This window comes from Anomaloglossus baeobatrachus, chromosome 2, assembly GCF_048569485.1.
Source record: "Anomaloglossus baeobatrachus isolate aAnoBae1 chromosome 2, aAnoBae1.hap1, whole genome shotgun sequence".
Classification (NCBI taxonomy): Eukaryota; Metazoa; Chordata; class Amphibia; order Anura; family Aromobatidae; genus Anomaloglossus; species Anomaloglossus baeobatrachus.
The window spans coordinates 97,217,343-97,230,899 of record NC_134354.1 but is presented as its reverse complement, the minus strand read 5'-3'; the positions used below and the strand labels follow the sequence as shown (position 1 = coordinate 97,230,899).

At 46.9% G+C, this 13,557-nt stretch overlaps 1 protein-coding gene across 10 annotated transcripts in view; it reads right to left on the bottom strand.

The window, feature by feature from the left end:
• The window catches only part of NCOR1 (nuclear receptor corepressor 1), a 320,571-nt gene that overhangs the window by 198,753 nt on the left and 108,261 nt on the right, over nucleotides 1-13,557 (bottom strand). For all 10 annotated transcript variants that reach the window (XM_075335195.1, XM_075335194.1, XM_075335193.1 and 7 more), the window contains exons 8-9: nucleotides 5,220-5,272; nucleotides 2,475-2,541 (exon numbers count right to left, since the gene is read on the bottom strand). In XM_075335195.1, coding sequence (XP_075191310.1) covers nucleotides 2,475-2,541; nucleotides 5,220-5,272 — 120 coding nt within the window. The remainder of the gene's footprint in view (nucleotides 1-2,474; nucleotides 2,542-5,219; nucleotides 5,273-13,557) is intronic.

Genomic DNA, 13,557 nt, shown 5'->3' with positions numbered 1-13,557 from the left:
CTCAGCTCGTGAATCAGAGCCGCGGGACGAGGAAGGAAAGGGGACCCTGTGTCTCCATTTTAGGAGGACGGGGTCTGAGACCAGATGAAGAATACTCTGTGAGCTTTGCTGAGCGAGCCGTAGCAGCAGAAGCGCCCTGAGAAGGGGGCTGATGCATGCTCAGCAGTGTCCGGGACAGCTGTCCCCTGGAGAGAGGGATTCTAACCAAACCGGGGGTTCAGCCACCGGAGCCGGAGCAGCCGGAGGGACCACTGATGAGCTTCCAAGTCTACATGCAGTGCATATTAAGAACAGCCTTGCAGCCTTGCTCTGATGTGAGACATGCTGCAGAAGTGGGGGCTCTGTCCAGAATGACCCCCAGCAGAGTATATAAACAGAGTATATGAGCAGCTGCACAACCGGAGGTTGTGGCTTGCCAGACCGTTTAACATAGAGACATCTCTGTGCCCTCCAGATCCCCCAGCCCAGGCCCCCATTTGTCACAATGTGGTTATGCAGACATTGAGAACGCTGATAAAATGGCGCCGGAGCGAGGAGAGGGGGCGGGGCCTACTCTGAGAGCGGGATCCGGAGGGCAAATGAGGTATACAGGGGAGGGAATCTTTCCTCAGTGAGGAGTGTCCGTTCCCTGTGCTGAACAGCCGCTGGGCGGAGCCGCACTGTCCCTCTGCATGACTGACATGCAGGGGCAGTGAAATCGAAACTAGGCCTCAGGCGAAGCCGGGGCCTAGATTTAAACATGCGGCCAGCGTGCAGGCACCATCGGCGCGGTTCTCCAGTGAAAACTGGAGAACCGGCCGGAAATGTTAACACAGTCATATAACACACTCTCCCCAATATATAAAGTACAAGGGACCCCTGGAAAGACCACTTTCTGTGGTAATAACGTCTCAGTACTTAGCTTGTGAGACGCAGGTGCCAGGTCCCTGGGGGGTGAGCGCTCCGTCCGGCAGGATCCTGAAAGGGCTGCGGATGGAGACCGGTCTCCTGCAAAGCAGTGAGAACCGTGATGGCTCCCACTTCAAGCCAGAGCCTCAGGGGATGGTGAAGGAGCGCGGCATGTGAAGGCTCCAGCCTTGTAAAATCAACCTTAACAGCACCGCCGACACAGTGGGGTGAGAAGGGACATGCCGGGAGTCCAGATTGGACCCGCTTTTCTTCCAAATCTTTGAAATCAAAAATCAAAATTCAGAGAATGCATGTGTGTGTGCCTGAACACAAAGCATTGAACTGGTTGGATTTGTCATCCAGGGGGTGTATATGCTCGGAGGGAGGAGCTACACTTTTAGTGTAGTACTTTGTGTGTCCTCCGGAGGCAGAAGCTATACACCCATGGTCTGGGTCTCCCATAAGGAACGATGAAGAAATTTAATAAATATAAAAAAAAATTATATATATATATATATATACACACGCACACACATATATTATATATATTACACAGTACAGACTAAAGGTTTGGACACACCTTCTCAATCAAAGAGTTTTCTTTATTTTCAGGACTCTGAAAATTGTAGATTCACATTGAAGGCATCAAAACTATGAATTAACACATGTGGAATGAAATATTTAAAGTGTGAAACAACTGAAAATATGTCTTATATTCTAGGTTCTTCAAAGTAGCCGCCTTTTGCTTTGATTACTGCTTTGCACACTCTTGGTATTCTCTTGATGAGCTTCAAGAGGTAGTCACCAGAAATGGTTTTCCAACAGTCTTGAAGGAGTTCCCAGAGATGCTTAGCACTTGTTGGCCCTTTTCCCTTTACTCTGCGGTCCAGCTCACCCCAAATCAACTCGGTTGGGTTCAGGTCTGGTGACTGTGGAGACCAGGTCACCTGGCGTAGCACCCAATCACTCTCCTTCTTAGTCAAATAGCCCTTACACAGCCTGGAGGTGTGTTTGGGGTCATTGTGCTGTTGAAAAATAAATGATGGTCCAACTAAACGCAAACCGGATGGAGTAGCACGCCGCTGCAAAATGCTGTGGTAGCCATGCTGGTTCTGTATGCCTTCAATTTTGAATAAATCCACAACAGTGTCCCCAGCAAAGCACCCCCACACCATCACACCTCCTCCTCCATGCTTCACGGTGGGAACCAGCAAAGTAGAGTCCATCCGTTCACCTTTTCTACAAAGACATGGTGGTTGGATCCAAATATCTCAAATTTGGACTCATCAGACCAAAGCACAGATTTCCACTGGTCTAATGTCCATTCCTTGTGTTCTTTAGCCCAAACAAGTGTCTTCTGCTTGTTGCCTGTCCTTAGTAGTGGTTTCCTAGCAGCTATTTTACCATGAAGGCCTGCTGCACAAAGTCTCCTCTTAATAGTTGTTCTAGAGATGAGAAGGTGTGTCCAAATTTTTGGTCTGTACTGGTACTTGCCGCACTGTAAGCAGAGCAGCAAGTACCTAGCATACATGTATTTGCTTTTTGGTCTAAGGCAAGAACCTATCCACAGCAGTAATAATACATACCCGTTGCTTTCTAGCATGGTTTCTTCTCTTGAAAAATAGAATGAGCTTTTTCCTCATCACCTGATTCCTGGAACAAAACAGACATATTAGGTGCCGGCTGACTGTATATAATAATCAAATGTTTTTCTTTTTTTTCAATCAGATATTTTTTTTTTATTAAACTTTTTCTATATAAAAAGTACAAAAATACTCCCTTCCCTCTCTCCTCTCAATTTTTTTCTGACCACCTTAATGGCTGTAAATCTGTACTTGTCCCAATGCTGGGAACGTTCCAGTATCACTACTATTGGGTCTCCTGGGGCTAGCATGACGTTATGTCACGTGAGCCCTGCAACCAAATCAGTGGCCATTTCACTCTCGGTTCCTTTGGATGAACCTGCAATCTGAAAGAAGTTAGAGAGCAGTAGCAGCTCTCAATCCGTCCAGATTTGAGTTACGTCCAAAGGCTGCAGGGCTCAGATAACAATGTCATGTGAGCCCCAGGACACCCAGTGCCAACAATACCGGCACATCGCCGACCCTGGAGACAAGTACATGCTTTTATTTTCTAAACAGGAATATAACCAATAAGAAGAGGGTGTCCAAGTAGTGGACTCTCTCTTTAAAAGGTGTCAACAAATAAACGGGTTAAATTGCTTCAAGCTTGTAAAGAGTGGCCGTGCAATTATTTGCTGAAAAAAAGAAAAAAAAAATCACTATCCTTAAGAAAAGTGGGAAATTTATTTGCCCAGGTTACCGGCCGGCTTCCTCTTTCAGCGATCGCCAGTGTTGTAGGTTAGGAGCGCAGTGCTTACAAGCTGTTTACTATTTAGATTGCAAGCACTGCTCTGAAGCTGGGTCCGAGAAAATGCTAGAAGGGCACAGGAGGGAAGACCAGCCCGGCTGCCATAAATCTTTTTGCTTCACTCTAGTGTATATTACTGACCACACACAGACAACATAAGACCTCTGTTCTTGTGATTGGTGGGGATGCCCCTCCAAATATTATCACCCACACTGTAAATAAGGCCGGGGGCCACACGGGGCACTAGTGCGATGCTCGCATGACACTTGGCTTGCGCTGGCAGCACAGCAGGAGCAGTGTCATGCTAGTATCCATGCGACTGAGGTTCGACCGTGCGAGCGGACTTCAGCTGCGGGCAGGTGTTGCGGAGGGTCGGGAAGGCGCTGCAGAGGGGCGGGAAGGATTTCTCTCCCTCTCTCCTCCGTTGCCGGCTATAGCGAATCTCGCTCTGCACGCGTGGTACACCAGTGTACTGCAAGTGCGGTGTGATTTTTCTCTAGCCCCATAGACTTAAATGGGTGCGAGAGAAAAGTCTCGCATTACAGTCGCAGCATGCTGCGATTGTTTTCTCGGTCCGATTAGGGCTGAGAAAATAATCGCTCATGTGCGCTGACACACAGGCTAACATTGGTCCGTGTGGAATGCGATGTTTTATCGCACTCCACTCGCACAGATTTTCTCGCCGTGTGGTTAAGGCATAAGTGATAAAGATGTTGGCAGGATAACCCCTTTAATATGAATACAGCTGCTGGTTACCAAGAAGTGATCATAAAAGGCAAAAAAAAGAAAATAAGGCTTAGAATGAACATGATAGATATCGTGCAAGAAGGATTAATAAGATTTTTGGTCAAAAAGGATTCAACAGGAATGAGAAAAATGAAGGTCCTCCTCCTGCTCTCTGATGGACTCGCTTCATGAAAACCTGCCCCTTAGGCTGCTTTCACACTACGTCTTTTTAACATGCGTCCTGAACGTTTTTTTAATGCAAAAACGGATCCAGTGCAAATGCGTTTTCATTTCAATGCATTTGCAATGGACTCGCGTTAACATGCGTTCACCTGCGTTTGCGTGCGTAATAGTGAGGATCCAGCGACTTGCAGTTTTTTAACATCTTTCAAAAACGCTACTTGTAGCGTTTTTGAGCTGCGTCCAAATACTGCAAATTGCTGGATCCTGACTATACTGCACGCAAACGCATGTGACCGCTGGCATGCTGATAGACAGGATCCTGCTTGCTCTACTGAGCATGCACAGAAACCAGCCCCGTGATCAGTCTCTCTCTCTCCTACCTCTCTGTCTCTCCCCCTCCCTCTCCTCCACCTGAGAGCTGCGGACACTCGTAACCAAGGTAAATATCGGGTAACCACTTATCTTAGTTACCCGATGTTTACGTTGGTTACGTGTGCAGGGAGCTCGGCTCCTAGCAGCTGCAGACGCTCGTAACCAAAGTAAATATCGGGTATCCAAGCAAGTATACCCGATGTTTACCTTGGTTACGAACCTCCGCAGTTGTAAGAAGCCGGCTCCCAGTCTGGCACGTTTAGTTCCCATCACTCCCGATCACATGACTCCAATGCCCGCCCCTAAACATCCAGTGACAGGATCCTGCAAAGTAACACATGCGTTTGCATGCGTTTTTTGCTGGAAAAGCAGGATCCGCTTTTGCAGCAAAAAAACCGTTCAGGACGCATGTTAAAAAGACGTAGTGTGAAAGCAGCCTTAGCCTGTATAATTATGCTGCAGTGTCCAGTATCTGCATTGCAGTCATTAGGCTGCAGACTGGCAGCACACATTTCACCAAACAAGCAAAAAGCTGACTTCTTAAAATCTGTCTATCCAGCCTAGTTTTATATATTTTATTAACTGCCATTAAAGGGCCTCTGATCTATTTTTCTCCTTGTAAGGTGCGAGGATGCAATTATTGCAGCATAATTTGAATGCGATTCCCGTTGTATACTTACGTCTTGATGTTTTCATGGTAAACCTTTGTGTCTGAGGGCTGGTTATACAGCGGCTAGAGAAACAACAAAACAACTTGGTTATAAAACAAGGCCACATTTCATCACAGATTTGTACAGAGATTGTGAGACCCTGGAATGAATGTCCAGAGAAGACCCCAATCCTTTCCCGGCAGGCCAGTCTGCCTATATTATTATACTTGCATGTTAGCGGCACAGAAAAAGGTGCACAACAGGACGCTCTACCCCAATTTACAAGTCACAAAGCCAACAACGTAAAAGCCCTGACGAAACCAGACATAATTACTATGCACCTCGCAAGGGCTCTAAAAGTCTAAACTGGGAAGCTTTCGCCAATCAGATTAGAAAAGTACTCAATCTTGTGCCCAATTTTCTTTGATTTGCATAATAATAGAGCGGAAAAAATGTTAAAAGTACAATTTTTACCTGTAAAACACAGAAAATTACCACCCGGTTTAGACATATTTAAAATAAGGCCGACACAAAAACATATTGAGAATGGACATGTGTGGCCTCTAAACAAAGTTGGTATTCTATTGTCTGTAGGCCAAGTTTACATGATCATATATATATATATATATATATATATATATATATATATATATATATATATATCTGTCAATATCTATCTATATATACATGGGGAGCAGCTGTATTGTATTTGGTGTTACCGCTCACGCGCTCTCATACTGGTCACTGGTAAGGATGAGCCATGGATGCTCGAGCTCACTGGGTTCGTCCAGACTTTAGTTAAAGTGAACCTGTCAGGTGCAATATGCACTTAGAACAGGGGTGGGGAACCTTTTCTGCGGCCCCCGGGCAGATTCCCAAGGACTGACTGCAGTGCTCCGGCGGCAGCCGCGTCTTGCTGGCTGTCGGCCCTTTAACCCCTTCACCCCCGGCCATTAAAACACCCTAATGACCGGGCCATTTTTTGCAATTTTGACCAGTGTCACTTTGACAGGTTATAACTCTGGAACGCTTCAACGGATCCTGGCGATTCTGAGATTGTTTTTTCGTGACATATTGTACTTCATGTCAGTGGTAAATTTAGGCCGAAATTTTTTTGCGTTTATTTGTGAAAATTTAGGAAATTTTGCAAAAATTTTGAAAATTTCGCAATTTTCAAATTTTGAAAATGTATGCCTATAAATCTGAGAAATATGTCACACAAAATAGTTACTAAACAACATTTACCACATGTCTACTTTACATCAGCGCAATTTTCGAAACAAATTTTTTTTCCGTTAGAAAGTTAGAAGGGGTCAAAGTTCATCAGCAATTTCTCATTTTTCCAACAAAATTTACAAAAGAATTTTTTTTAGGGACCACATCACATTTGAGGTGACTTTGAGAGACCGAGGTGACAGAAAATACCCAAAAGTGACCCCAAATCTAAAATCTGCACCCCTCACTCTGCTCAAAACCACATCCAAGAAGTTTATTAACCCTTTAGGAGCTTCACAGCAACCAAAGCAATGTGGAAAAAAAAAATGAAAATTTTACTTTTTAACACAAAAATGTTAATTTAGCCATAAAATGTAGCATTTTCACAAGGGAGAAAAGAGAAAGTGCACTCTACAATTTATTGTGCATTTTCTCCTGAGTACGCTGATACCCCATATGTGGTAAAAATCAATTGTTTGGGCGTACGGCAGAGTTCAAAAGGGAAGGAGCGCCATTTGAATTTTTGAACAGAAAATTAGCTGCACTCATTAGCAGACGCCATGTCGGGTTTGAAGACCGCCTGAGGTGCCTAAACAATTGAGCTACCCCACAAGTGACCCCATTTTGGAAACTAGAGCCCTCAAATAATTTTTCTAGATGTTTGGTGAGCACTTTGAACCTCTGGGGGCTTCACAGAAGTTTATAACGTTGAGCCGTGAAAAGAAAAAAAAATATTTTTTTACCACAAAACTGTTGCTTCAACTAGGTAGCTTTTTTTTTCACAAGGGTATCAGGAAAAAATGCACCATAAAATGTATTGTCCATTTTCTCCTGAGTACGCAGATACCTCATATGTGGTGGAAATCAAATGTTTGGGCACACGGGAGGACTCAGAAGGCAAAGAGCGCTATTTGAATTTTTGAGTGCAAAATAAGCTGCACTCATTAGCGGACGCCATGTCGGGTTTGAAGACCCCATGAGGTACCTAAACAATGGAGCTCCCCCAAAAGTGACCGCATTTTGGAAACTAGAGCCCTCAAATAATTTTTCTAGATGTTTGGTGAGCACTTTGAACACCTGGGGGCTTCACAGAAGTTTATAACGTTGAGCCGTGAAAAGAAAAAAATAAAATTGTTATCACTAAACTGTTGCTTCAACTAGGTAGCTTTTTTTTCACAAGGGTATCAGTAAAAAATGCACCATGAAATTTATAGTGCATTTTTTTCCTGAGTACGACGATACCTCATATGTGGTGGAAAGTAATTGTTTGCTTGTTCGCAGGGGGAGCAGATCGGGATATCGGGGGGCAGATCGGGGCGTGGGGGGGGCAGATCTGGGGGGGCACGGGCAGGGGCCATAACGGGAGCGCGCAGGGGCCATAACGGGAGCGCGCAGGTGCCATAACGAGAGCGCGCAGGGGCCATAACGGGAGCGCGCAGGGGCCATAACGGGAGCGCGCAGGGGCCATAACGGGAGCGCGCAGGGGCCATAACGGGAGTGGAATACTCACGTGGAGCAGGCGCAGAAGCGGTGACATCAGAGGCGGCGTCTGCGGCGGCAGCGGTGGCGTGGTACCACAAGTACCAGACACTCCACGCTGCAGACATGTTGGGGGAGGCTCCCCAGACCAGCACAGGCCTGGGGAGGGCGGCCACCTGCAGATCAGACCGCCCCACTGCACACTGATTGGAGCGATTGCGCGTCATAGCACGATCGCTCCAATCAGTGCTGCAGGGGCTGGGGGCGGCATGTTTGAGATCCACCTATGATCTGCTGTAGCTGCTACAATAGATCATAGCAGGATCTCATAGTATCGCACTAATTCGGGCATTATTTTTGCCGAAATCAGTGCGAATGTTGTGGTTGGCTGTTCAGATTTGAACAGCCAATCACAACGATCGTCGATGGGGGGTTGCGATGCCACCCCCCCTGGGGTCAAGCAAAGGTCCCCTGCTGTAAGAAACAGCAGGGGACATCATTTGAAAGCCGTTGCTATGGCCACGGCAATCAAATGAAGTTTAGGCAGTAAAATTACGTCCCTGGTCGTTAAGTCACGTTAAAATAGGACGTAATTTTACTGCCCGCAGTCGTGAAGGGGTTAAACCCTGTATTTAGTGTGTTCAATGCTGAACGCTGCGATGCACAAAACTGGAAAGATCCCATACATTCTAGGCTCAACCATTAAAACACTGGATGATTACATCCTCGTGCTGCCCAATGCCCCTGTGAAGACTTACTTTGTGGGCGGGGTAAGCCTGCAATGCGCTCTGGTGCCACACAAGAGGAGCTGCTGCCACAGCGTCCCCCAGGCCTGTGTGTGACCATCCAGCTTCACCAGGTATGTTTGTGCTCCCAGCCTCCCCCAGGCCTGTGTGTGACCCTTCAACCTCCCCAGGCCTGTGTGTGACCCTTCAACCTCCCCAGGCCTGTGTGTGAGCCTTCAGCCTCCCCAGGTCTGTGTGTGACCCTTCAGCCTCTCCAGGCCTGTGTGGGAGCCTTCAGCCTCCCCAGGCCTGTGTGGGAGCCTTCAGCTTCCCCAGGCCTGTGTGGGAGCCTTCAGCCTCCCCAGGCCTGTGTGGGAGCCTTCAGCCTCAACAGGCCGATGTGTGAGCCTTCAGCCTCCCCAGGCCGGTGTGTGAGCCTTCAGCCTCCCCAGGCCGGTGTGTGAGCCTTCAGCCTCCCCAGGCCGGTGTGTGAGCCTTCAGCCTCCCCAGGCCGGTGTGTGAGCCTTCAGCCTCCCCAGGCCGGTGTGTGAGCCTTCAGCCTCCCCAGGCCGGTGTGTGAGCCTTCAGCCTCCCCAGGCCGGTGTGTGAGCCTTCAGCCTCCTCAGGCCGGTGTGTGAGCCTTCAGCCTCCCCAGGCCTGTGTGTGAGCCTTCAGCCTCCCCAGGCCTGTGTGTGAGCCTTCAGCCTCCCCAGGCCTGTGTGTGAGCCTTCAGCCTCCCCAAGCCTGTGTGTGACCCTGCAGCCTCCCCAGGGCTGCGTGTGTGCCCCTGCAGCCTCCCCAGGGCTGCGTGTGTGCCCCTGCAGCCTCCCCAGGGCTGCGTGTACCCCCCCCAGTGCTGTATATACCACCAGCGATGTTTGTGCCCCCAAACTATGTCTCTGCCCTCCAGTGATGTATATACCCATTATGTCTGTACGCTCCGGTGATGTATATGCCCCCTGTGATGTATATACCAACAGCTCTTCCTGTGATGTATATGCCCCCAGCGTCTTCTTTGTGATGTATATACAGCATTTCCAGCCAACACAAACCTGGAAAAGCAGTTGTGAGAAGCAACAAGATCAATATCACCTAATATCACAGCCGCAGAAAAGAGAAGCAGCTACAGCCACCACAGAGGGGCGTATTAACATGCTATGCAATGCAGCATCACTTCCGGTCATGCGCAATGTGAAGCTGGGTGTACGTGTCCTGGCTTCAGAGAGGTCTCCTTCGCATGACTGGAAGTGCCCAGCATTCAGAAGCGCGGTCACAGCGAACACAGGTACACGCGTCACCGCTGGTGACACTACATTGAATAGCATGTTAGTACGACCCTGTGGGCGTGCTAACATACTAAGAGGATGGACTAGTCAGGGAATGTAACACCCTTGGGACTAGTCCCCGTGCTCATTAGCATATCATCAAGGATCTTTAGAAATACTTTTTCTAAAGATCCCTTTATCTATGCTACTAGATACAGGGACAGTTAGGCAGGGATTAGCAATATACACCCAGAACTGCTCGTGGTTCTGGGTGAATATTGCACATGACTTTAAAAGTTCAGTTTGGTCCTCAAACTTGACACCAAAACCTGCAGAAGTCAATGGGGCCCCAAACGTTTATACTGATACTAAGTAAATGGGGGTAAGGGTCTGCAAAAGTAAGCAAAATGGGGTAAGAGCAGGACAGCTGCCCTGCAAACAAGTGTGCATAGCAAAACGACTGAAAATAACAGAATACAAAAATAAAAAAAAATAATAATTTTGAAACAGGAGGTGGGGGTCCAAGTGGAGGAGAAGGTTGAGGAGGAGGTGGACATGGTGAGACAGAGGAAAATGTACCCAACATTTTTTTTTTTTTTTACTTTGGGAGGCCCTAAGACATTGGGAATGGCAAACAGAACAAACGGCGAGGCGTATAAGAATGGCTGGGTGCGGCTGCTATACTTTTCTAGTCAGCCAAAAGGTACAGACAAATCCTGTGGGATCCACGCCTGATTCATTTTAATGAATGTGATCTTGCCCACGTTGGCCTTAGACAGGCGGATGCGTCAGTCGGTGGTCACTCCCCCTGCCGTGCTAAACACACGTTCCAACAGTACACTTGTTGCAGGGCAGATCAGCACCTCCACGGTGTAAAGGGCAAGCTCAGGCCATGTGTCCAATTTGGAGACCCAGAAGTTAAATGGAGCAGACATAATGCTCATTACATGGAGACGTGTGGTCCAGCATGTTGGTGAAACACTGCCTCCTGCCAACACGGACTGTATCAGATGGTGGTGCTGGATTTTCTGGTGTGCTGAGGAAGGTTTTCCACATTTTGGCCCGGTTAACCCTCCCTTCCGAGGTAGTGCTGATGCCCCAGCTGCATTGGTGACATCCTCCTCCGTCTTGTGTTTCCATAGAGTCCCCGCTGTCAGGTGGGAATGCCATCAGTAGTGCGTCTGCCTGTGCGCTGGTATTCCCGCATTTTCCCATCACACTCCAGTGACAGAAGTAAGGTTGACAAGTTGTCCTTGTAGCGGGGATCCAGCAGTACTCAACACTGGTATCAATCCGGACAACACTGCGGTCATTGCAGCACGTATTCGCTCATGTGTCAGACTGCCGAGGGGAAACGACAAGCTGTCCTCAGTGGGAGGTGTATTGTCTGTGTCCAGTTTCCCCCCGGCCACGCTCCAATGAAGCCCATGGGCTACTTTAAGTGCCACTCTACTGTGAACACGGGAGTTATAAAAATGTAAAAAAAATAAAAATATAAAGTATCCTATGGGAATAACTGCAACGCATCTGTAAAAATCGGATGCTACATGCTTGATTTATATGGGATCTGATTTTTTTTTGTCCATCAACAGACTTAAATAGGCGAGTCTCATCTGAAATATTAAGAATAGTGCATGCCACGATTTTTTTCTTCACAAGGAAAAATGATTTGTGTTAAAAAAAAAAAAAAAAAAAAAAAAGAAAAGTGATCTCAACAGCTGTTTTGAATAACGTTGTTTCGAATTCTGCCAGATTTTTACACTGATAGCACTCAACCCGAAAATAGGGTTGTGTGAACAAAGCCCTACAGCGACCCATCTGTTTTAACAAGAAGCAGATCCCAAAGATCATTAAAAACAAGGTTCCCATTCTCTTTTGGCTCGGCATCTCCATCTATGTCAGCCATCTCCCCAAGCAAGAATTGTATCATTTATATTTCTTTTTTCTGGGGGAGGAAGGATTCTTGGGCTGCTTTCACACTTGCGTTGTTTTGCATCAGTCATAATCCATGATTATGACTGATGCAAAACAACGCAAGTGTGAAAGCAGCAAAATATTTTGCAGGAATCCGATTTTTCTCCATAGACGTCTATTAGCGACGGATTGTGACTGATGGCCCTGTGTTGCATCCGCCGCGTGACGGATCAGTCGTTTACTGACTGACCGTCAGGCGGTAGGAACGCACACTAACGTTTTTTTTGTGTGCGGCGGATAGTTTTTTTTTACTGTGAACATGAGCACAGTAACAAAACATGAAGGACTGTAAATTCAGTTCCAGCAGCAGGAATGATCAGCTGATCACCTGGCGGCCGGCTTTTCTGAGCAATCAGCTGATCGCCCGGCTTTTCTGAGCAATCAGCTGATCGCCCGGCGGCCGGCTTTTGTGAGCGATCAGCTGATCGGCCGGCGTTCCTGAACGATCAGCTGATTGGCCAGCAGCCGGCTTTTCTGAAAGATCAGCTGATCGTTCAGAAAAGCCGGCCGCCGGTATAACAGACCAAAAAAAAAAAAAAAGAAAGAAAAACGGATTTTTTTTGCAGAATCAGTCACATCAGTTGTGCCACTATCTGCAACGCATACGTTGCATCAGTCACACAACTGATTGTGACAGATGCAAAACAACGCAAGTGTGAACTTAGCCTTACCTGTTCAGATCACAATAATCTGGAGCTTTTGCCCCATATAGATCAGTAAAGTCTACTAGTGAAAGGGAAATGAGCACTACAAAAAAAAAATAGCACAAACATTAAGGGGATTGTCCACTACTTTAAAAGTTAAACTTAAAAAGGTGCTGAATGGCTGCAGCTGTTTCTTCCCGTTTAGATAAGATGTGAGGTCCCAGACCATTTTTATCTTATTTGACGGCGTTTGAGGACACAGTACCAAATTACCTAGTTACATAGGTTGAAAAAAGACCTGGGTCCATCTAGCTCAAATGTGCAAGAAATTCACATATTGGGTTTGAGTAAAGGGTTCTTCCTTACACCATTAAGTTAATCTTTTAAAGGGAACCTGTCAATTGCAATATGCACCAATGACCACGAGCAGTTCTGGGTGCATATTGCTAATCCCTGCCTAACTGTTCCTGTATCTAGTAGCATAGACAAAGAGATCTTTAGAAAAAGTATATCTAAAGATCTTTTATGATATGCTACTGAGAGCAGGGACTAGTCGCAGGGGGGCCTCCAGGGACATGCTAACATGCTACTCAATTGCCCAGCGTCATCAGGGGTGATGCGCATACCTGTCCGTTGTCACTGCTTTAAAACGCCGGATTTAGGGTCGGTGCGCATGATCAGAAGCCTGACACTTCCGTTTATCTTCACTAGACCTCTCTGAAGTCGGAACGCATACACTCGGCTTCATAGTGCGAATGACCGGAAGTGCGGTAACTTCTGATCATGCACACTGAGCCTAAACTCGGCGTTTGAAGCAATGACAACGGACACAGGTATGTGCGTCACCGCTAATGACACTGGGCAATGGGCATTGAATAGATTGTTAGCACATTCCTGTGGGAGTGCTATCATGCTAAGAGGGTGGACTAGTCGTTGGAAATCACGCCCTTGCAACTAGTCCCTGGCCTCATTAGCATATCATAAAGGATATTTAGAAATACTTTTTGTAAAGATCTCTTTATGTATGCTACTAATTGCTGGGACAGTTAGGCAGGGATTAGTAATA